This window comes from Choloepus didactylus, chromosome 25 (assembly GCF_015220235.1).
Source record: "Choloepus didactylus isolate mChoDid1 chromosome 25, mChoDid1.pri, whole genome shotgun sequence".
Classification (NCBI taxonomy): domain Eukaryota; kingdom Metazoa; phylum Chordata; class Mammalia; order Pilosa; family Megalonychidae; genus Choloepus; species Choloepus didactylus.
The window spans coordinates 6,645,865-6,670,112 of record NC_051331.1 but is presented as its reverse complement, the minus strand read 5'-3'; the positions used below and the strand labels follow the sequence as shown (position 1 = coordinate 6,670,112).

Sequence of the window (24,248 nt, the reverse complement as noted above, 5' to 3'; positions counted from 1 at the left end):
GTATTCCTTTTTGTAATCGTTTTTTTAGAAAGTAAATGGATTTAATAAAGCTACAGATAATGCCGATGCCTCCATGTCTTGTCTTTGTCTCCCACACCCCTTTATGCTTTAAAATGTTTCTTTTTAAATATTGAAAAAATTTGATTCAAGCCTACAGGAAATTTGCAAGAATATTACAGTAAATTGCCCTTATGCCGTGCTCTAGGGGGTGCTGTCCACTCCCGGAGCTATTAGCCACATGTGGCTATTTCCATTTAAGTGTAAATTTAATTATAATTAATTAATTATTGCTCAAAAGCCAAACCTGGCTGGTGGTTACTGTCTTAGACTGCAGAGAAACAGCACACCGCCATCAACACAAAGTTCTATTGGACACCCTACTATTTACATCTTGGAAAAAGGGGATCTTTCACAGATTATTTCCCTTATTACAAAATAATTGCTAGAGCTTAGAAGAGAGAAAATGCAAACAACACTGAAGAGTTTGGCTTAGCAAAGGATGCCATGTTCCCACTTGGTAGAGATGCCGTTGTCAACATTTTGGGGTGTACCCTGCCAACCCTTTCTCTAATATGTTGGCTCTTAAATTTCTTTTTTCAGTTTTTTTTTTAATGAAGGTGTGATATCCAGTCATTGTGTGCACAAAAGCATACAGCTTTATGACTTTACAGACAGCACTTCGACCACACCAGGTCAGGATGTGGGGGTGGGGTGGGGGGAGCCTCCCATCCTTCCACCCACTCTCCCCAAGGCTAATCACTCTTCTGACTTCTTACTTCCTCCATTTTTCCTCTGCCGTTTCCATCAGAGATAATGGGCACAGCTTTCAGAAGTTTTAGGAAGTCCTGGAAATTTTATGCAAAGGAGTATATTTCTGGGACAGGGACCCCTGTGCAGGCAAGTTTATCAGTTTCCCAGAGTTGTGAGCCCAGCAGGGATTTTCAAGAAAAAAAAAAAAATTTAATGGCTTCTCACAAGTAATTGCTTAGGACTATTTTGTCTTTTTGTTTGTTGTTTGTTAGTTATCTTGTTTGGCTCAAGCTTAAGTCTCCATCCCTCCACCCCACCCCCAGTTTCTTCCTCTGCTTTCTGGAAGGGAGATGGGTGGCATCTTTTGACAGGATCTGGTTGCACTATCTTAACACGGTTTATCTCTTGGACACCCCACCGCAGCTGTTGAGAGTTATCCTTAGCCCCTATAGTGTAGAAAGGTTGAGAATTTTACAAGGTCACAGGTAAAGGGCAGAGCCCGAAACTGAACCCAAGGTCTTATCTCCTTTTTTTCACTCTGCCTTGTTACGTAAGTCACCACTTTTAGCACAGAGACAGTGAGCCACATGCCCCAAAGTTCACCCAGCTGATTTCAGAAGCTCCTGGCACCATCTCAGTGTTGAAAACTTGGCTGAGCGCTCACTCTCATGCCCAGGTGCCGATAGTTACCTACAGGAAACAGCCAAGATGTTGTCATTTCTGCATCTGCTACCTGCTCTGTGGGAAATACTGTTTTAGAGCTGGAGAGGTCCTTAATCTAAAAATCTGGGGATGGTCTTTCAGGGACCTGGACTTCCCAAAAGCCTTATGAGATTCGAAGATGTATGGATGTCGGGTACATTTTTCAAAGGAGAGGTTTTTCTCAAAGGGATCTGGGGTCCAGGAGAGAATAAGTAAACCATTTGAAAAATATATAAGCTGCCCCAGGGGTCTTGGCAACTCCTGTCTCATGGGTATAGGGTCTGCGAAGGGAAGTGGCTGGGGGCCCAGGGTCAGAGGTCAGCCAGAAAATTGAGGGTCAATCGATGATCCCATTTGCCTTTGTCATTGCTTCCGTCCTTCCTCTCTGGCTGTTCTGGTTTGCTAATGCTGCCAGAATGCAAAACACAAGAAATGGATTGGCTTTTATAAAGGGGGTTTATTTGGTTACACAGTTACAGTCTTAAGGCCATAAAAGTGTCCAAGCTAAAGCATCAACAATAGGGTACCTTCATTGCAGGATGGCTGATGGCATCCAGAAAACCTCTGTTAGCTGGGAAGGCACATGGCTGACGTCTGCTGGCTCCCAGGTTGCATTTCAAAATGGCGTTCTCCAAAATCTCAGCGTCAGCTTTCAACAACCATCTTCAAAATGTCTCTCTAAGCTGTTCTGAGGTCCTTCTGTTTGTCAGCTCTTTTATATGGCTCCAGTGATTTAATTAAGACCCACCCTGAATGGGTGGGGTAACACCTCCACGGAAATTATCCAATCAAAGGTCTTGCCCACAGTTGACTGAGTCACATCTCCATGGAAACAATCAACAGGTTCCAACCTAATCAACACTAATATGTCTGCCCCCACAAGATTGAATCAAAGAACATAGCATTTTGGAGGACGTAATACATCAAAAATGGCATACTGGCCATGCCTCTTCCATCTGTTTTGCTGCCTTCTGTTTTCTCCAACTTCTACATGTCAGAGGGTCCCAGTTCTTGGGGTGGTCTCATTTGGTCTCGGCTGCACCCCAATAACTCCTGGACTTTTATCCTCAGCCCAAATGTCTCTGCAGACACACATAAGCCAATCCACCTTCTTTGTGATTGCTCCCCTTGGCTGTTCCCTAAGTATTGGGAATTTCCCCAAAACCATTCATTTCATTCAGCACCTCTTCTCCAAGTCTGATTCTCTCCTGGATCTCTTCATCTTGGCCAGGGGCATCGCCACCACTCACATGCTCAGGCCAGACCCCCCAGGAGGCATCCTGAAATCCTCCCTCCCTCGCTCACCATCCAGTTTGCCAGAAAGTTCTCTCGACTCCAAAAGCTCCCCCCAATCCTTAACTCCTTAATGACGTTTATTGTGTTCACACGTCTGCAGTTTGAGCAGTGATTGGTAGGGACATCTCATCTGGATCTTCCTGTTGGCAGCTGGGATGGCTTGAAGGTTGGGGGCATTCATTTGAAGCATTCGTGATTCATTTGGATGGAATCATTTGAAGGCTCATTCACTCGCCTGGAGGTTGACACTGGCTTCATCTGGGAATCTTACTGGCTTACCTGGGAGATGCCTCCCAATATGGCAGCCGGGCTCCAGAGGTGCCTGGAGAAAGACAAAGAGAGAAAGGTGAAAAGATGTATCCTAGCTTATGACTTAACCTTGGAAGTCAGACAGATCCTTTCTGCCACAATGCATTTGTAAAGAAGGTCAGCAGGTCCTCTCAGATCAAAGAGGAGGGGAATTGAGCCCACCTCTTCTTTTTTTTTAAATGCAATTTTATTGAGATATATTCACATCACATACAATCATTCGGAGTGTACAATCAGTTGTTCACAGTAGCATCATATAGTTGGGCTTTCATCACCACAATCAAACTTTAAACATTTTCATGACTCCAAAAAATAAAATGAAAATTAAAATAAATGGAACATCCCAAACATCCCATTCCTCTCCTCCTCCCATTGTTTGTTTACTTTTTAAAATACAGTTTAACTGAGACATATTCACACACCCTACCGTCATCCACAGTGTACAATCAGTTATTCACAGCACCATCATACAGTTGTGCATTCATCACCAGAATCAATTTTTGAATCTTTTCCTTACTCCAAAATAAAAATAAAAGCAAAAAGAACACCTAAATCTTTCCATCCCCTCCATCCCACTCTATTCTTCATCTAATTTTTGTCCCCATTTTTCCACTCATCTGTCCATACACTGGGTAAAGGGAGTGCGAGCCACAAGGTTTTCACAGTCACACAGTCACACTGTGCAATCTATATAGTTATACAGTCATCTTCAAGAGTCAAGGTCACTGGGTTGCAGTTTGACAGCTTCAGGTATTTCCCTCTAGCCATTCCAACACATTAAAGACTGAAAGGTGATATCTATATAGCACATAGGAATGCACTCCACAGTGACCTCCCGACTCCACTTGAAATCTCAAAGCCACTGGAACCTTATTTTGTTTCATCTCTCTTCCTCCTTATGGTCAAGAAGATCCTCTCAATCCCACAGTGCTGGGTCAAGGCTCATCTCCAGGAGTCATACCCCGTGTTGCCAGGGAGATTTACACCCCTGGGAGTCACGTCCCACGTAAGGGGGAGGGCAGTGAGTTCACCTGCCGAGTGGGCTTAACTAGAGAGAGAGGCCACATCTGAGCAACAAAAGCAGCTCTCTGGGGAGACTCCTAGGCACAACTATAAGTGGAGCCCACCTCTTCTTAATGGGAAGTGGCAAACATGGAGATATTTCTGTACCCACTTTTAGAAAATGCCATACACAATATGGATACAAACACAATACACAAATGCAGAGTTCAGGGTTTCCCAAACCAATACTTAATCTTTCTGTGTGCAATGTCCTGATTTCTTTGTTCTCTTCTATTGTGTAGGAAATGCTGGTCAGGATGCACTGAACTGATTTCTTGATCTGCAGTTCGAGGAACACGGCTCGAGCGCGTGCAATTTGTCATTTCTCTGCTCTAACTCAGCACATAGCTCCGCGTATGGCACGTGTTTAGACACCGTACCCGATATCATTCCCAGTATGCTTTATTTAACACCTATATAGCCCTTACCGAGTACCAGGGGCCATCCTCATTTCATCCTCATGCCAACCATGACGGGTGACCATTTTACTCCCCGGGAAGGGAGGCACAGAGGGGTGAAGTAATTTGCCCAGGGCAACACAGCCAGCGAGTGGCATAGCTGGGATTTGAACCCAATAAATCTGGTGGCAGGGTCCATTTTGCTATGCAGCCTCTTACAGAATTTCCTTATTTACTATGTTAATTGCATGTAGCCCAGCCAAGTACCGTAGAACTTCAGCTCCACGAAAACCAGATCACGGTTTCTGCCTCCGGCTTTCCAGCCTGCGCAGGCGCATCAGGCGGGACACCCAGCGACACCCCACCCCCACCACCCGCGTCGATTGGCCACGGCCGATGATTGACGGAGGCCCGGCGCAGGCGCATCAGGCCGGACACCCAGCGGCGGCCTCGCCCTGCACTGATGACTGACGGCAGTGCAAACCAATGGAAACGGGCCTCTTCCGGAAGGGGCGGGCCCCGCGCCGGGTCAAATTTGCGCGGGTGGGTCTGGGCGGCTGTGGCGGAGTTATGGCGGCTTTTCGCGACATGGAGGAGCTGAGCCAGGGGCTGCTGAGCCTGCTGAGCGTCAACCGCGCCGAGGCGCAGCAACGGCGGCTGCTCGGGCGTCACGAGCAGGTGTTGGGGCGGCTGCTGGAGACGCAGGACGGCGCCGAGCGGCGGCTGAAAGGTGAGGGCCGGGCCCGGGGTCCGCGTCCCGGGCGGGGTAGCCAAAACGACCTCGAGACCCCCTCCCTCCTGGGCTCCCCCGTCCCCTGACCTCCCCCCCTATGGCACCGACGAGCGGCCCTGGCCCCCACTCCGAGCCTCAGTTTCCCCGACCGTGCCAGGAGCTTCGTGACAGCCACACCTCCCCTAGGGTTTAGTGGGTAATATAGGAGCTCTCGGAGCCTGGCGCATTCCGAGCACCCCGTGGGCAGGAGCTGGGGGACTCAGGGTTTGAAGTGGAGCTCTCTGCGCCTCCATTGCCGTCGCTGTAAAATGCTTGTAACAATAGCCCACACCTCCTTCCCTAGGTGTTCCAGCTGTTATACTGAGCATCCACTATATGGGGTTGGGATGGGGGGGAGCAGCTGGGAGCAAAACAGACAAGCTCCTTGTCCTTTGGAGGGGCTGACATGGTAGTGGAGGAGACGAAGGATCAACAAGGAAAGTGGATATGTCAGGAGGTGATGGGCCAAGGAGTGGTGATGTGTTGGGGGCGTGAAGGTCTCTGGGAAAGTGATGTTTAAACAGAAAGAGCAGGAGGCGAGGAAGGGGTGAGGCTTGTGGTGAGGATTAAATAAGTTGATGTGGATAAAGCACCTCGTGGTTACCATTTTCGAAGAATCGAAGACGCCGTCAAATGTAAGACTCTTAAAGGTGAGGAAAAGCACAGCTGAAAAATATCCTAACAGGCTGCACAGATCAGCGTCTCCAGCAGGTGAGAGGGGCTCTCCCAGAGTCTTGATTTCAGCTAAGGGTCAAGCCCTGTGGTGCCAGGGGTTGACTTCTCTCATGAAGCCTCGTCTCCCTCCTCTGCAAAATGGGGCTCCTGCTAGCACACTCCCTTTAGTCCTTGGCATTTAATGCCTTTTTACAAAGCCCTATTTTATGAGGCAGGGCCATTTGAGTTGGCTCGAGGGCAGAGGCTTCCTGGCAGAAGGGATGCAGGTTCCAAGGCCCTGGGGTAAGGGAGCCTGGTAGAAGACAGGTCAGCAGGACTCAGAGCTGCCAGGCCTCCTGAGCCCCAACAAGGCATTTAGACTTTATTCTAAGCAAGAGGCTCTTCCCCTCCAACCCATCCTGCCTGGGTTTTCGCAGAGCTGGTGGATTTGGGGGTGGAGGAGACTGAGAAGCGGGGTGTGAGGATGTCAGGGCATCGGGTCAAGTGGATGGGTTCAGAGCCAAGCTTAAGGGCTTGTGTGTGCCTCGGGGCAAGTCGCTGCACCTTTCTGTGCTGCTCCTTCACCTCTCAAAGGTGGGGAGGGGCTAAAATCTCCCTCGGAGAGTTATAGTGAGAATGAAATGTTTGGGAACTCCTAGGTTAGTTATTACATGGCACTTAGCAAACACTCATTTAACGGTGTCTTATTATGGAGAAGACAGTTCCTGCCTTGGTAGAATCCGAGGGGATTTGGTTGTCTGTCGGGAGGATGGATGGGGAGGGAAAGCTGTGCAGAGAGCCAGGCCCTCCGCTGTCATAACAGGAAATCAGCAGGCACCATCTAAAAGGGACAAACCAAGAAATAGCAGCATAAGCGAATTACTTAGAGATAGGGAAATCGGTGCCAGAGAAAACAGCCAAGGGTGGAAGGCAGCTGCGTCAGAGGGGTGGGGAGCCTGCAAGCAGGGGGCTCTGTGTGTATGTTTGTCTGCATGTTTGCAACCGTCTACGGTTAATACTTTGATAAGAAGTTAGAAATTAACACAATGTAGATTTTTAAAAATTAAAACTTCTGGGGGTCTTTGGGAGGCATTTTAATCCGTGCCTTCTCTGAGTGGGCAGGTTTCTCTGACTCCCCAGGAAGGAAGACAGTTGGCTTTGTAAGATGCTTTTGATCTTACTGGGTGTTTTGTTCAACCCATGTTCACTGCGGGTAAATGCCGGAGACGATGGTGAACGTGAGACAAAGAAGGAAGACGTGGAGTATGTAATTCAGTGTGATGGAGGCCCTCGTGGAAGCACGACTGGGAGAGGGAGGAGGGTGCCTTGCTGCTTGAGCTGTTACCGAGAGTTCTAGAAGGCCAGGTGCCTGTGGATGTGAGGCCGTGGGGTGTCCCAGGGAGTGACAAGGAGGCAGAGGCCCAGGATTGCAGAACGATGAAGGGTTTTTCAGCCAGAGCAGAGAGAAAAGCACATGGCAGGGAGAATGGGGGGCTGGTGGAGGTGGCAGAGATGCTAAGAGGGAGCTGGACTTGGTGCTGAACACTGGGGAGCTATGGGAGGCCTTCGAGCAGGGGCTCTACCACAGTCACTCCAGAGGCCAAAAGGAGAATGGATTTGGCACAGGGAGAAAGCAGAGTAGGGTGCAGTAGCATGGAGGCCGCCCAGTGGTCCTGGAGGGGTGACGGGGGTGTCCCTAAGGCAAAGGGCTCGAACCGAGCAGGAAGTGGGGGAATGGCCAGGCGGGGATGGCCGAGTGGATGTGGAAACTGGGGTCCCAGGTTTCTCGCTTGGGCAACAGGGTCAACTGTGACTTCGTAAATTAAGATTAGTTGTGCAGAGAAGAATCAGATTTTGTCGGTTTTGAGGTCTTTAACTCTGTCCTGGTGAAATGGAAGTGCTCACCCAGGTCCAGGTGGAACCATCCGGAAGGCGTTGAGGAATGGGGTGAGCTGGTCCTGGGGCTGCAGCCCCAGAGGTGGGCGAATTCTGTCGATGGGAGTAGGTGAAGGGCAGACCTGGGGTGCTGCGTGTGGGCATGGAGCCATCTCTCCGTTCCTGCAGAGATCCTCACCATGGAGAAAGAAGTAGCTGAGAACCTTCTGGAGGCCAAGGAGAGGGCGAGCCAGGGGGGCGTGGAGTTGCAGCAGCTTGAAGCTGAGCTTCAGAAGGCCAAAGAGGAGGACGCCCGCCTGAAGACAGGCCTCCTATATCCTTTCCTGTGGGCGCGGAAGGCGATGGCCCGAGTTCCCCCCGGGCATTGGCACGTGGCACCCTCCGGAGCAGTGCTCCTTAACTGCCTGCCCCACGCACCTCTCCAGGGAGCTGCAGGAGCTGAAGGAGCTAGAGGCCGACCTCCAGAGACAAGAGAGGGAGGTTGACGAGGACACGACGGTCACCATCCCTTCAGCTGTGTGGGTCCCCACCACAGGGTGCGGGTGGGAGCATGTCAGCCTGGCAGCTCTTCCCGGGAGCCGGAGCGGGGGTAACCTTCTCTCTCCTCTCCTCTTCCGGGACAGATACGTGGCTCAGCTTTACCGCCGGATTAGCCAGATTGAGTGGGATTACGAGTGTGAGCCGGGGCTCATCAAAGGCAGTATCCTTTCCCCACCGGGGAGTGGGACGGAACGGGAAGGGCCCCGCAGGACGGCGTTCTCCTTACAGCTGCGCCCTCAGTCCACCACGGCCCCCGCGTGGCCCAGCCCATCCACCTGGACAGCACCCAGCTCTCCCAGAAGTTCATCAGCGACTACCTCTGGAGCCTGGTGGACACGGAGTGGCAGCCGTGAGCCGTGTGGACGCCGTGTTCTTGCACCTGGGAGGTGGGGTTGGGGTGGCAGCGGTTGGGGGGGGGTCAGTGTACAATTAAATGTTCATCACTAAATGGTTTTTTTTTTTTTTAGTTTTATTGAGATATATTCACATACCATACAATCATCCATGGTGTACAATCAACTGTTCACAGTACCATCATATAGTTGTGCATTCATCACCCTGATCTATTTTTGAACATTTTCCTTACACCAGAAAGAATAAGAATAAAAAATAAAAGTAAAAAAGAACACCCAAATCATCCCCCCATCCCACCCTATTTTTCATTTAGTTTTTGTCCCCATTTTTCTACCCATCCATCCATACATTAGATAAAGGGAGTGTGATCCACAAGGTTTTCACAATCACACTATCACCCCTTGTAATCTACATTATTATGTAATCATCTTCAGGAGTCCAGACTACTGTGTTGGAGTTAGTTTCAGGTATTTATTTCTAGCTACTCCAGTGCATTAAAACCTAAAGAGAGATACCTATATGACACATAAGAATGCCCACCGGAGTGCCCTCTCTACTCCGTTTGAAATCTTTCGGCCACTGAAGCTTTATTTTGTTTCTGTAAATGGGTTTTTTTCCTGGATTTCTTTGCCCGGTGATTTCAGCCTCAGGCTGGGTACCCAAAGGGGACTCATTTAACCGTGCCGGGCCTGTGATGTCACATCTGAGACAACACGGTACAGGGGACACCATAGTATAAGATGGCAGACTCCAGATAGTGATCAGTCTTCATTCAAGCCAGACACAGAAGGACAAATATTGTACGATCTCACTAACATGAACTAAATTTACTAAGAAAACTCATAGACATAGAAGCCAGAATACAGGGGATAGAACGAGGTTAGAGAATGGGGAGCAGATGCTTAAGATGTGCTGAGTTTTTAACTAGGTTGAACTTAAATGAGTGGAAATGGATAGAGGTGACGGTTGCACATCATTGTGAATGTAACTGACAGCGCTGAATTGCCTATGAATGTGGTAACGGGAAGTTGAGAGTCGTGTATGTCACCAGAAGGAAAGCGAGGTTAAGGTACAGGGCTGTATAACTCAGTAAACCTTGTGGTGGACGATGACTGTGAGTAACAGTACAAATATAAAAAATTTCTTCCATAAACTAGAACAAATGCATGAAAATGAACGACTCAGCCCTGTTTTTCCCTCCTGCGTGCCCTCGTGGGCCCGGAACTGTGCTGGGTACCAGAGGTACAGACGCAAGGGACCAGGATCTCCCCAGCTGGTCAAGCAGCCAGATGGGCCACCAGACGCCCCCTGAGCCCAAGAGACGGGTAGGGTGCTGAGGACCCGGGCAGCAGGACACACATCTCATGGAGGCTGGGCGGCTTCTGGGCCAGAGCCTCCCGGGCCGAGGAGGTGACGGTGAAGAGACGGGCGGGCACAGGGCAGGCACAGCCGGGGGCTCCTTCCCGAGGCAGGTGGCCCATGAGGGGGCTGTGCATAAAGCCAGGGCCAGGGCAGCGTGTCGAGGGTCACCCCACCCAAAGGACCACAGCCTGATCACAGGAGCCCCTCCCACCCGTTTCCCTTTGGGGACCCATTCCTTTGCCTTTCTCTGTGTATGGCTTGTGGAGGGGCCCATCCCCAGCTCGAGGGTGGACTGGGAGTCCAGAAACAACTGGCTGCCTCCCGGACTTTTTAAATGCAATTTTACTGAGATCTAGTCACACGCCTGACAGTCCATCCAAAGTACACAGTCATTGGCTCACAGTATCATCACATAGTTGTGCATTCATCACCTCAAACAATTTAGAACATTTTCTTTACTCCAAGGAGAAAAGAAAAAGGGGAAACTCAAACATCCCATCCCCTTTCCCCCCATCATTGACCCCTAGTGCTGGTGTGGTGTATTTCTTATTGTTGAAAGAATGTTAAGATATTGCTATTTCCAGTCTGTTGTTTGCAAAAGGTGCATTTTATCCCATATACCCCTCCATTATTAACTCCTTGTAATAATTTCAAACGTTTGTTCTAGTTCATGGAAAAAATTTTTAAAATATTTGTACTATTACAGTCATCATCCACCACAAGATTTACTGAGTTATACAGTCCTGAACTCGAAACCTCACTTTCCTTCTGGTGACATATATGACTCTAAACTTCGCCTGTCAACCGCATTCACACACAATTCAGCACTGCTAATTATATTCACAATTATGTGCTAGCGTCACCTCTATCCGTTTCCACTCATTTAAATTCAACCTAGTTAAAAACTCAGCACATCGATTCTACGTCTGAGTTTACATAGTATATTTAGTTTGTATTAGTGAGCTCATACAGTATTTGTCCTTTGGTGTCTGACTTAATTTCATTCAACATAATGTCCTCAAGGTTCATCCTCGTTGCGTGCATCAGGACTTCATTACTTATTGCTATATATTCCATCGTATATATAGCCACATTTTGTTTACCCACTTCTCTGTTGATGGACACTTGGATTGTTTCATCTTTTGGCAGTTGTGAATAATGCCACTGTGAACATCGGTGTGCAAATGTCTGTTCACATCCTGTTTTCAGTTCTTCGGGGTATATACTTAGTAGCGGGACTGCTGGGTCGTAAGGCAACTCTGTACTTGGCTTTCTGAGGAACTGCCAAACCGTCCTCCACAGTGGCTGCACCATTTTACGTTTCCACCAGGAGTGAATGTTTCTATTTCTCCATATCCTGTCCAACACGTGTAGTTTCCTGTGTGTTTACTAGTGGCCATTCCAATAGATGTGAGATGATAGCTCATTGTGGTTTTGATTTGCAATTCCCAATATGAAGCTAGTGAAGCTGAGCATATTTTCATGTGCTTTTTAGCCGTTTGCATTCCCTCTTGGGAAAACTGTCTATTCATATCTTTTGCCCATTTTTTAATTGGGTTGTCTTTATTACCGAGTTGTACTGTTTCTTTGTATATTCGAGATATCAAACCCTTATCAGGTATGTGGTTTCCAAATATTTTCACCCATTGCGTTGGCTGCCTTTTTGCCCTCTTGACATTGCCCTTTGACGTACAGAATTCAATTTTGAGGAGTTCCCATTTATCTATTTGTTCTTTTTTTGCTTGAGCTTTGGGTGTAAAGTCTAGGAAACTACCGCCTAACACTAGGTCCCGAAGATGTTTCCCTACATTGTCTTCTAGGAGTTTTATTGGTACCGTGTGCCAGTTTGGATATATTATGTCCCCCAGAAAAAGCCATATTTTTTAATGCAATCTTGTGGGGGCAGATTTATTAATCTTTCTTATTAAGGTGTAACCTTTTGATTGCATATTTCCATGGAGATGTGACTCAATCACCTGTGGGCTAGACCGTTGATTAAATCATCTCTATGGCGATATGGGCCCCGCCCATTCAGGGTGGGTCTTAATTAAATCACGAGTCCTAGAGAGGACAAAATGCCCCAAGAGCAATGTTTTGAAGAATGCAGCAGCTGACAGATACTTCTGGAAAGATGCTTTCTGATACTGATGCTTAGGGATACTTGGAGATGCAGACAGAAGGACCTTTAGCTACAAGATGGAGCCCAGAGTTTGCCCTGGGATATGCTAAGACAACCCTCAGGCACTTAGAGAGACACATCCTGGGAGAAAGAAACAAGGTCACACAGGAGCTGAGAGAGGAGCTGAAACATAACCCAGGATCAACAGACGGCAGCCACATGCCTGCCCAGCTGGCAGAGGTGTTCCAGATGCCATCGTCCTTCCTTCAGTGAGGGTATCATCTATTGATGCCTTTGTTTGGATACTTTTATGGCCGTTGTGCCAGTTTGAGTATTGTGTCCCCCAAATGCCATTATCTTTATAGTCTTGTGTGGGGCAGAAGTTTTGGTGCTGGTTAGATTTGCTTGGAATGTGCCCCACCCAGCTGTGGGTGGTGACTTCGGTGGGATACTCCCATGGAGGTGTGACCCCACCCATTCAGGGTGGGCCTTGATCAGTGGAGCCATATAAAACATGCTGACTCAAAGAGACTGAAGAGAGTGCAGCTGGGAGTGATGTTTTGAAGAGAAGCAAGCTTGCTAGAAAGGAACGTCCTGGGAGAAAGCCGTTTTGAGGCTGGAGCTTTGGAGCAGACGCCAGCTGCCTTCCTAGCTAGCAGAGGTTTTCCGGACGCCATTGGCCATCCTCCGGTGAGGGTACCCGATTGCTGAGGTGTTTTATAAAAGCCTATCCATCTCTGGTGTTTTGCATTCTGCAGCATTAGCAAACTAAGACAGCCGTGGAACTGTACATTTGTAACTTAATATCCCCTTTATAAAAGCCAATCCATTTCTGGTATTTTGCATAACGGCAGCATCAGCAAACCGGAACATACTGGCTCTTATGTTTCTGTAGATCCTTGAACCATTTTGAATTAATTTTTGTACAAGGTGGGGGATAAGAGTCCTCTTTTATTCTTTTGGATGTGGATATCCAGTTCTCCCAGCACCATTTTTTTTGAAGAGCTGGTTCTGTCCCAGTTGAATGGACTTGGGAGCCTTGTCAAAAATCAATTAACCATAGATCTGAGGGTCTATTTCTGAACTCCCAATTCTATTCCATTGATCAATATGTCTATCTTTATGCCAGTACCATGCTGTTTTGACCACTGTGGTTTTACAATATGCTTTAAAGCCAGGAAGCATGAGTCCTCCCATTTCATTCTTTTTCAAGATGTTTTTGGCTATTCAAGGCCCCTTACCCTTCCAAATAAAATTGATAATTAGCTTTTCCTCCATTTTTGCAAAGTAGGCTGGTGGAATTGTGATTGGTATTGTACTGAATCTGTAGATCAGTTTGGGCAGAATTGACATCTTAACGACATTTAGCCTTCCGATCCGTGAACAAGGAATATCTTTCCATTTGTTTGAATCTTCTTTGATTTATTTTTTTTTAAAGTTTAACATGTCTTTTACAATATTTGTATAGTTAATATCATTAAATAAATACAAAAAAATTAATTTGTCACAAAACTCCACAATAGTTATCTCAATTTGCAACATAATTCACATTACGTAACTTTAAACAGGAAAAGTTTTAGCATATAAATATCTTGGCAAGAATAATAATTTAGCCCAATAATTTTATAGGTGGGGCTTTTGGGGTAAAGTTATAGTTATCATTTTCTGTCCAAATTTTTAATAAAAAGTAGTATTGATTTTTTTATCAATAGTATGGAATTCTATTAAGAAATCAGAACAGTTATTGAACACTAAGTATCACATCCAGGCATTATGTATATGTATTACCCTTAAAGAATGAATATTAAATAATCTTGGAGTAGATAATGGAAGAAAGCCTGCTGGAGTTTGTACTAAGTCAACCAAGGAGAAATTTGGAGAATCTTGTATCAAAATGAGAGGCATTCATTTTTAGCATTTTCTTCCGATGAAAATATAAAGCCAATGTGCCACAACTATGACTTTACTTAAATATTTCTAAAAAAGTATTTAGGGCACTGATTCTCAAGTTGGCTAAACACTGGATTCATCTCTGTTCTACCTCTGAAAATTTGGATTTAATTGGTATAAGGTAGTACCTGGTCATATGGATTGCTTTAAAGTTCTCCAGGTGATTCTAATGAGTAGCAAAGTTTAAACCATGAGCTTGGAGGATTGCCCCACAATCAGAGGTCAGTCTTCAGCTTGTGAGAAACAAGCAGTATTCCTAAAAAGGAATAAACGCTCACCCGATTGTGGAGAAGGAAAGAATTTATTCACGGTCTTGCAAGAACGGGCACCCAACCAAAATGTGGGGGTTGGCGCCCAGAACAATAGACTCAGCAGTATTTATTCCCTACACCTAACCGCAAGTCCCTCCCCTGTTTCTCCAGTGGCTGATACTCCAGAGGTTACATTCTATTCGACAAGCCTAACTAGCCCACGCAAATTTGAAACATGCAGCAGGCCCAAATTGGAAACATTTGAAATAGGTTTCCCACGCAAATTTGCAATATTAGGAACTGTTGGAACAAATCTCCACCCCTGACTATAATGGTTATGCCCAGGCCTCTTTAGAGCCAGTCTGGGCTAGTTTGGTAACAGGTTATGAGGCTATTTTGGGAACCTCTATTCTGAGTCTCCACCTTGCAAGGATAGTAGATAGTGGGCAGATAAGCAGGGGGACTGACTGTGGATAGTGGGCGGATAAACAGGGGGACTGACTATGGATTACAGTTTGTCTTTTTAACCTTCTGCCAATTCCTTAACTGCCCCACCCTGCAAGGCACACCTGTCGTGTGTGAAAGCTAAACTTAACCTCATTCTCACAAGCTGAAGGGTTCCCCATGCCTTGACTTCACTGGATATATTGTTTTTTTTTTTAAGCATCTGATAGGTACTTCTCCCTAGATTAGAAAATGAATGACATAAGAAGGATTTTCTGTTTTGTTCCTGAGTGTCTCCCTCTATCTAAAACAATGACAAGCACATACAGTTACTAAAGAAATATCTTTTGAATGAATACACGATTGCTTTTATATCTCCATCTTCTAGTAGATACATGAACATAAGAATTCAGAAGGTATTTATTGAAAAAAGGAAATGACTGAAGCAACTGGGATATGTTTAAGGCAAAATCAAAATCATATATATGTATACACACATGTAAATATAATGCATTTTAAAAACACACATGAATAGATCAAAATTAGAAAAAATACACAAAGTGAAACATTTAGAAGTTGACAGTTCACTGAGTTTTCCAATATCCTTCGCATTCTTACTCTTAAGAAACAAAGAAGCAACCCTAAACAACTAATACTTTAGCTAATATCTATAAGCACGTGTGCAGATAAGTTATTTTCTTGTAGGAACAGAATTACAGCTTACACATAAAGAATACATGTCAGTTTTTTAAAATATGAGTAAATAAAATTCTGGCATACATCATGATACATTTTCCAAATAGTTGTATAAAAGTAAGAAGATTGTTTAGGTTAAATACTTGGTATCATTATTCTCACTATTATTTGCTCTTAGTTGAGTTCCAATAGTTTGTTAGCAGTTTCACATCAAAAATGTGTTTATTAAACTATTTTGGTACCTCCTTAAATATTGTTTGTTTATTTAGGAAAACCTATTAGTAATAAGCTTCCCTTTTATAGTAGCTGTCTTCTCAGGAATGGCTTATTTATCATCATTCCACAAATATTACATAATTTTTAATTCAGTTAGTATCTTAAACTACGTAAGTTTGGTTTTCTTAAAATGAGCATTGGTTGCTTGATTGTAGGTTTGTCAAAAAAAAAATGCTGCTTCACTCTCTGTGGTTGGAAATCTTTTCTGATATATCAAGGAATATTCCTTCTGAAACTGTTTTAATTTTTTCCTTTTCTCCTGAAGAGACCTTTATTTTAAATAATATTCTCTAAAAGTTCTGCAGTTGTGGCTTGAGAGGTAGAAACTTTTTGTTCATCAAACTTCTAGGCACTAATCTGCTTACAGTAGGAGTAAATTGGCAAAGAGCAACAGTCCATCTGCAGGATTTTTAATCTCCATGACCCTTTCTTAAGTAGTCAAGGTGATCCACTGCAATTTTTAAGTCTAGGGTACTTGAAGAATTTCCTGATGTTGATCCATTAAGAAAGAAATTAATCTTGCAGCAAAAAGCTCTTCGAGATGCACTTTTTCGGCGCAGCGTGGGACACACTGAGGAAAAGTGTGTATCGTCAGTGATCTTGCACCCATCGCATCATGAAGTTGGAGCATATCTACATTTTGACTCGTGTGAAATCACGCACATGAAAAACGGAAGCTTTCTATGACTTGGTAGGGGAAGTAATAAGCAACATAATTGTAGCATGTTAATAACAACCCTCTCTAAATGAGGCTGCAACAAACTGTGTGTGCCAGTCGATAGAGAAGCTGGAGGAAGAGAACTTTCTGGACATTCTAGTCTCCTTTTGCAGAGTCTTTTATTGATTGTGGCACTAGACTCTCGGGCTTCACATTCCGTAGCTGTTTGCACACTTGTGCTGCCTTGTCTGAGATGATTGATTTGATTTGGTTTCATGGTAATTTCAGCCTCTGGTATATTGATATAGCTGTTCTCTCTTGTACTACTTCCTAAAAGCCAACTATGAGCTCTACAAAGCTACTTTGGTTTGCATTTCCCATGAGACAATCCGTCTTGGTCTTGAACAGTTAAAGTAGAGGTTCTCTTAAAACCAACACAGAGTGGCTTTTGAACATCTTCCTCTGAATGAAGATTCAATAGAGATTCTTCTTTGGGATTAGTTGCTACAAATTGCTTATTAGTTGGTCCTTTCGCTACAAATTGTTTATTAGTTTGTCCTTCCATGCTCATAACAGAGTGGTGGAAGACACTGGAGATGTCTTTACTTGAAATCCCTAGCATATCTACAATTCCTTCCAAAGAACAGCACCCTGCTTTGATGTTAGAAGGTAGAACATGTATACTACTCAAGCTTACTAAATTATGACAACTTCCTCCCATTCTGTCAGTAGCCCTTGCTCTTCTGTTTCTTAAATTAACTGGTTGCATTTTCCTAGCACATCTTTCTTGAATTCCTTGATCACTTACCTGCAGTCTCTCAGCAGCCTCTGATTCTTCTTTATTTCTGTCTTTATGAAGCAGACTGAGAAGACACTCAGTTGATCTGAAGGAATTCACACTGTTTGGGTGAAGGGCCTTTGAAGACTGGATCATCTTGGATTTTATGTATCCCACTGGGTCTTCTGAAATTGTTCTGTAGCCACAACCAAAATATTCACAAATAATTCATGTTACTCAAAGGTAAGTAGAGGCTCAGGGAGATCTAGAAAATAATCTGCGATTGCTCTGAATAAGTCTCATTCTAATCCAACATAAGTTGGGTTATTCATATCATTACTTTTTGGCCAATTTGCTAGGCATCTTATGGCAGATAATACCCAGTGAGGGAGGTCATCTGATTTGTCTTGTAGTATAACTACTCCATGTTTACTTGTCTTTGTCATGTTGTACATTGTATATTGAGGAATAACTTGTCTTGAATTTATGACTTCTTTCAGAGATGACACAACTAGATCAGAATAATATATCTCCAAACTTCAACATCTCCCTGACTTATTTCTCTATTATCAACTGAGTTTTCTTGGTCTTTGTGCTGGTTTGGATGTATTTTGTCCCCTAAAACACCATGTTCTTTGATGCAATCTTGTGGGGGCAGACGTATTAGTGTTGATTAGGTTGGAACCTATTAACTGTTTCCATGGAGATGTGACTCAATCAACTGTGGGCAAAACCTTTGATTGGATAATTTCCATGGAGGTATTACCCCACCCATTCAGGGTGGGTCTGAATTAGATAACTGCAGCCATATAAAAGAGCTGACAAACAGAAGGACCTCAGAGCAGCTTAGAGAGACATTTTGAAGATGGACATTGAAAGCTGATGCTGACATTTTGGAGAACACCATTTTGAAACACCACCTGGGAGCAAGCAGACGCCAGCCATGTGTCTTCCCAGCTAACAGGTTTTCCAGATGCCATTGTCCATCCTTAGTGAAGGTACCCTATTGTTGATGCCTTAGCTTGGACACCTTATGGCCTTAAGACTGTATCTTTGTAACCAAATAAACCCCCTTTATAAAAGCCAATCCATTTCTGGTGTTTTGCATTCTGGCAGCATTAGCAAACCAGAGAAGTCTTCACTGATTGATTCACACTTTATTTTCTCTGTATTTTCCTGAGAGAAATGTAATCTGTGCTTTTTATTAATTCTACGAGATAAGTTCCATAATTTAAAAATATTATTTTTAACTTTAGATAAGTTCTCTATGCTGTTTTTTCTCAATTCTGGGTGCCTTCTTGGGAGAGTTTTAAGTGGAGAAGTTGTAGGAAATGTGAATAGGTGATTGTTGTCGTCAAGATTTTCTGACCCCATCTACCTTCGATATCTTCAATTACATGATTCTTAAGAAATTTTCTCAACAGTTGGATAGTCTGTTGCCTTGTAACTTCAGGATCAAAATTGTTATTATTTCTTAATAGGTCATAAAGCCAATCTACTGCTTCACCTGCTGTGCAACAATTGCGATATTTTTTAAAGTGTTGCCTGTGTTTCCTCAGAGGCATCCCTTCCTGAAAAGATGTGGTGACTTCACTTGACAGGTTCATGGCCCGAGAAGGCCCAGGAGGCACACCCTGCTTCTCCATTCCCCCTCCGGCCCAAAGCTCTGTCAGCACCCAGTGCCACCCATGGTGGCAGAAGGTAACTTGCGGGGAACACCTTTTTTATTTCTTTTAGGCTTGTTTTGTAGTTTTCTGTGTGCAAGTGCTTTACTTCCTTGGTTAAGTTGATTCCTAGATATTTGATTCTTTCAGTTGCTGTTGTGAATGGAATTTCTTTCTCGATTACCTCTGTGGGTAGCTTATTACTGTGTACAGAAACACCACTGATGTTTGCATGTTGATCTTGTATCCCACCAATTTGCTGAACCCATTTATTAGCTCTAGTAGCTTTGCCATAGTTTTTTGGGGCTTTCTAAGTATAGGATTGTGTCATCTGCAAGGAGTGGAAGTTTTACTGTTTGGGTATCCCTTATTTCTTTTTCTTGCCTAATTGCTCTGGCTAGAACTTCTAGCGCCATACTGAATAGCAGTGTTGACAGTGGGGATCCCTGTCTTGTTGCTGATCTTAGAGGAAAAGCTTTTAGTCTTTCACCACTGAGTATGATGTTAGCTGTGGATTTTTCATATATGCCCGTTTTCATCTTGTGGAAGTCTCCTTCAATTCCTACCTTTCGAAGCATTTTCATCGAGAAGGGATGCTGGATTTTGTCAGATGCCTTTTCTGCATCAATTGAAGCTATCGTGTGAGTTTTCCCTTTTGATTTGTTACTGTGGTGTTTTACATTAAGTGATTTTCTTGTGTTGAACCACCCTTGCATACCTGGGATAAAACCCACTTGGTCATGGTGTATCATTCTTTTTTAAATGTATTTTAGTAAGTCGATGCTGAGTTACTGCTCCATTTCTCAGGAAAACTCCAAATTTAAGGTGTCAGAGACAAATCAAACATGGTACACCAATAAAAAAATGCACACTCTAACTACCAAAGATAGGCAAGGCTAAGAGCTGCTGTCAGACCTCCATCATCCAGCAACCCTGTTCCTGAGATTGTGCGGAGCCTATCAGGAACAGCTGTGAACAGTATCAGAGATGCAGAAAGGGCCATTCCTGGGTAGTTGTTTTTTTTTTTTTTTAACTAATATCTTAAACTTTTTTATTCCCTATCAAAGACATAAATTTTGTCTTTTCTTTCAGTTTTCTATGGTTTCCAACTTGTACCTGTAGTTAATACTACTTTAATCTGCTAAAGACATTAACTGATTGCTTTCCTAAATCTAAGGATTATATAGTTCAATATGAATATATCACATATCTTCGTAAAATTTTGACAGAATCGAATATGCTCTTTCCACTACTTATAAAATCTGATTTAAAGTTCAAAAATTCTTGGTTGTCACTCTTCAGTTATGACACTCTTCCTTCTGAACTGCCATTGAATTTTTTCATAATAACAAGCAATAGAAAACCAAAAAAATTATCTTACTCTTAGTTCTTTTTTGATGCCATAAAATAATGTGAACGTTTTTTAAAGAAACAAATATACACCAAACTCAATACATTCAAATGAGCTGAGTTTCCTTTAAGGTGACGAGTCACTTTAGAAGGCCACAGTTCATTTTTCTAACTATGCTGCCATTGCTCAAGATACCTTTTAAAAACTCTTTTGGGATTGCCTTCAAAGCCAGCTGCATACTTTCTATTATTGCCTCAAAGACAGATTTAATTTTTGGAAATTGTTAAGTCATTTGGTGCCAAATAATATTTAAGGACAATCTAGCTTGGTAATACTTAAAAAACAAAAACAAGAAACAGTGTGTGCGACAGATTAACTCTGAATGCAGTTCTAAAAGAGATAAACCTAAGAGGTTTTGGGCAATGGTAGATTGCTGGAATTAGGAAATAATCTTCAAGCACAATCACTAAGCAGGGTGACATTCATTTAGCTTGTCTATGTTCTGACATATTTGTTTAAAGTGAACATTCTGATAGTGAGAATTTATTCCTTTAAGAAGGAATATCAGCTTTCAAGGCTGGGCGACTCATCCTCACGGCATGGATGGAAAGTGGCCTTTCATGGGATATTTCGGACAGTTATGTGACAAAGAGGGATGAGAACAGCTTCTGAGTTCCTAAAAACAAGCCTCACTCTAGCCTAAGCATGGGCAAACAGGCACCAAGCCAGAAGTAGGGGAAGTTCTATGCCATAAAGATGGGCCAGAGCCTGACCTGCATGCTCAAGCTTTGCATTTGCTCCATGGTACACGTCTTTTTTTTTTTCTTTTTCCATCTTTTTTTTTTTTTTTTAAATCTTCATTTTATTGAGATATATTCACATACCACGCAGTCATACAAAACAAATCGTACATTCAATTGTTCACAGTACCATTATATAGTTGTACATTCATCACCTAAATCAATCCCTGACACCTTCATTAGCACACACACAAAAATAACAAGAATAATAATTAAAGTGAAAAAGAGCAATTGAAGTAAAAAAGAACACTGGGTACCTTTGTCTGTTTGTTTCCTTCCCCTATTTTTCTACTCATCCATCCATAAACTAGACAAAGGGGAGTGTAGTCCTTATGGCTTTCCCAATCCCATTGTCACCCCTCATAAGCTACGTTTTTATACAATTGTCTTCGAGATTCATGGGTTCTGGGTTGTAGTTTGATAGTTTCAGGTATCCACCACCAGCTACCCCAATTCTTTAGAACCTAAAAAGGGTTGTCTAAATTGTGCGTAAGAGTGCCCACCAGAGTGAACTCTCAGCTCCTTTTGGAATCTCTCTGCCACTGAAGCTTATTTCATTTCCTTTCACATCCCCCTTTTGGTTGAGAAGATGTTCTCCATCCCACGATGCCAGGTCTACATTCCTCCCCGGGAGTCATATTCCACGTTGCCAGGGAGATTCACTCCCCTGGGGGTGCACGTCTTTATCTACCAATGGTTTGCTTAGGTGCAGATTGTGGAGACCTTTTAAAGGAATAGACACAATTTCCAAAAATTAAATCTGTCTTTGAGGCAATAATAGAAAGTATGCAGCTGGCTTTGAAGGCAATCCCAAAAGAGTTTAAAAGGTATCTCGAGCAGTGGCAGCATAGTTAGAAAAATGAACTGTGGCCTTCCATGGTGACTTGTCACCTTAAAGGAAACTCAGCTCATTTGAATGTATTGAGTTTGAGGTATATTTGTTTCTTTAAAAAACGTTCACATTATTTTATGGCATGGGACAGTTTAGAGAGAAAGGATTTGGAATTCGCCTTTAGGGGGAGAGCACAGGTAGACAGCTCATTTGTCTGATGGCTTCAAGGACTTCTCATGACAGCAACCATGCAGCTCTTAACCATTTGAGAGGCAGCAGGATGGTTACTCGGGATAAAAAATGTCGGTAAACCCATTGAGTCTGCTTCAATTATATAATAAGGGTTGGCAGAGCAGAGGATCTGACCCACATGTAATGACTACGAGGGACAAGGATGTAAGGAAACCTTTAATGCTGGCAGAAGGTCACCTGAGCAAGGGTGTTACCAGAGTAAAAATTCACAAAGAAAACGATAGAACCTCTGACAGCGAATCCAAATGTCATGTGATTAATGAATATGGTTCGTGAATCATGAATTGCAACAGGATACCACACTGATGCCCTGTTAACATAACAGAGAAAACTGCGTGTTGGGAGGTGTAATGCGGGAACTCTACTTTCTGCATGATTTTCCTGTAAACCTACAAATGTTATTAAATATTAAAAATTAAATTAAAAATGAAATTTTAAAAAAGGAATATCATTCTTTTATAAAAAAGAATTTTATTCCTTGAAAGCATCACTGTCAAAGTCAGTACTATACAAGTGTTATGTTAGAAACTAATTTTCCTTACTTTATCAATAAAGACTATTTTTAAAAACCTGAAAGTAAATAACCAACTTATTTGCCTCCAGGTTTTTTAAAATCATTAACTGAAGATAAAATAATTTGAAATCTCTAGGGTACTAAAAAACAAAACAAAAACCCCAAGTGTAATAAAAACACATCGAGAACCAAATTACAATTTCTGAGCTGCACTGTTTATTTTGCTGTTTGAAACCTAAGTGACAGTATGCCACTATAATTAAGTGATTTCGTCTAAACCTTTACTACACTGCAGGTACAGAAATATACAGACACATTTTTGGAGAATTGACATTTTGCAAAATGCAGCAAACATTTTAGTTGATACACGAGAAAAGGAAGTGTTCAAAAGGGTACGCCTTTCAAGTTATTGCAGGTTATTTGTGAGAATTTCTGCAGGTAAAATATGTTTAAATTTAACCAACAGCGTGTCAGTATATTTAAAATCATGACAAGAATCTTCTCTCTATTCATGTTGCCCACAACAAATTACTATGATGTTGTATGTTTAGGGCAAGATGTCAATATAGCATAAATCCCATGGCATTTTGGTTTTCTTCTGGAGATTAAAGCTGTTTTTCTTGGGATAAATGCAGCAGCAAAACACAAACCAGTCGACCAAAAAAGCACTTCTGCCATAACTCCAATAATTTTCAGGACACATCAACCGACAGTAGTTTTGCCATTCCCAGTTCTTTTAATGATTACGTCTCCCTGGGCAGTTCTTACCCAAGAAGATGGGAGCAAGTTGACACAAGATACTTTTAAATATATGCTAAAATGAAAATCTCTGAGAAAACGTCTTTAGGACATGAAGGGGTCATTTAGGGCATCTAACGGACCTGTGCGTTTACTGTCTGTGATGCCTGCATCCATTTGCCCGATTTCTGACCTGGGAGAGAATAGAGCAGTGCGGCTGAGGTCCCTGGGTGGCGTTTGGTTTTTGCGGTATGTATGGCAGTGTCTTGGGTTGGGGGGATGAGGGGTGTAAGGATAAGAAAGCAAACAGAATAGGATGGACAGATGTGCTGGTTTGGAGCTGTTATGAGCCCCAGAAAAGGCCATGTCCTTTTAATCCATTCCTGTGGGTGTAAACCTATTGTGGGTGGGGACTTTTGGTTAGGTTATTTCAATTGAGATGTGACCCGCCCATTCAAGGAGGGTCTTAATCCTTGACCGGAGTCCTTTATGAGAGGATAAAAGGCAGAAAAAGTTCACGGAAGCTCCTGGAGAGAAGCTGAGAGACAAAGAAACACTTCACAGAAGCTGAGAGAGGGAGCCACTGAAGCCAGAAGCTGAAAGCAATGAAACCTGGGAGCGAAGGACCAGCAGACACCGGCCACGGGCCTTCCCATGTGACAGGGGTGTCCCAGATGCCAACAGCCTGTCTTCAGAGAAGGTATCCTCCTCTTGATGTCTTAATTGGGACATTTTCACAGCCATAGAACTGTAAATTTGTAAGCTAATAAATCCCCATTGGGAAAGCCAGTCCATTTCCAGTATATTGCATTCTGGCCGCTTTAGCAAAC

At 43.5% G+C, this 24,248-nt stretch overlaps 1 protein-coding gene and 1 pseudogene across 1 annotated transcript; one reads left to right on the top strand and one right to left on the bottom strand.

The window, feature by feature from the left end:
- The first annotated feature begins 5,032 nt into the window (after positions 1–5,032).
- Positions 5,033–8,765, top strand: SPC24 (SPC24 component of NDC80 kinetochore complex). The gene is made up of 5 exons (XM_037818107.1): positions 5,033–5,247; positions 8,008–8,152; positions 8,253–8,357; positions 8,463–8,539; positions 8,620–8,765. Exons 1-5 carry the CDS (start codon positions 5,088–5,090, stop codon positions 8,730–8,732), a joined length of 600 nt encoding a protein of 199 aa, XP_037674035.1. The 5' UTR covers positions 5,033–5,087; the 3' UTR covers positions 8,733–8,765.
- Positions 8,766–15,924: 7,159 nt separating this feature from the next.
- LOC119520349 lies at positions 15,925–18,913 on the bottom strand (annotated as a pseudogene).
- Between the last annotated feature and the right edge of the window lie 5,335 nt (positions 18,914–24,248).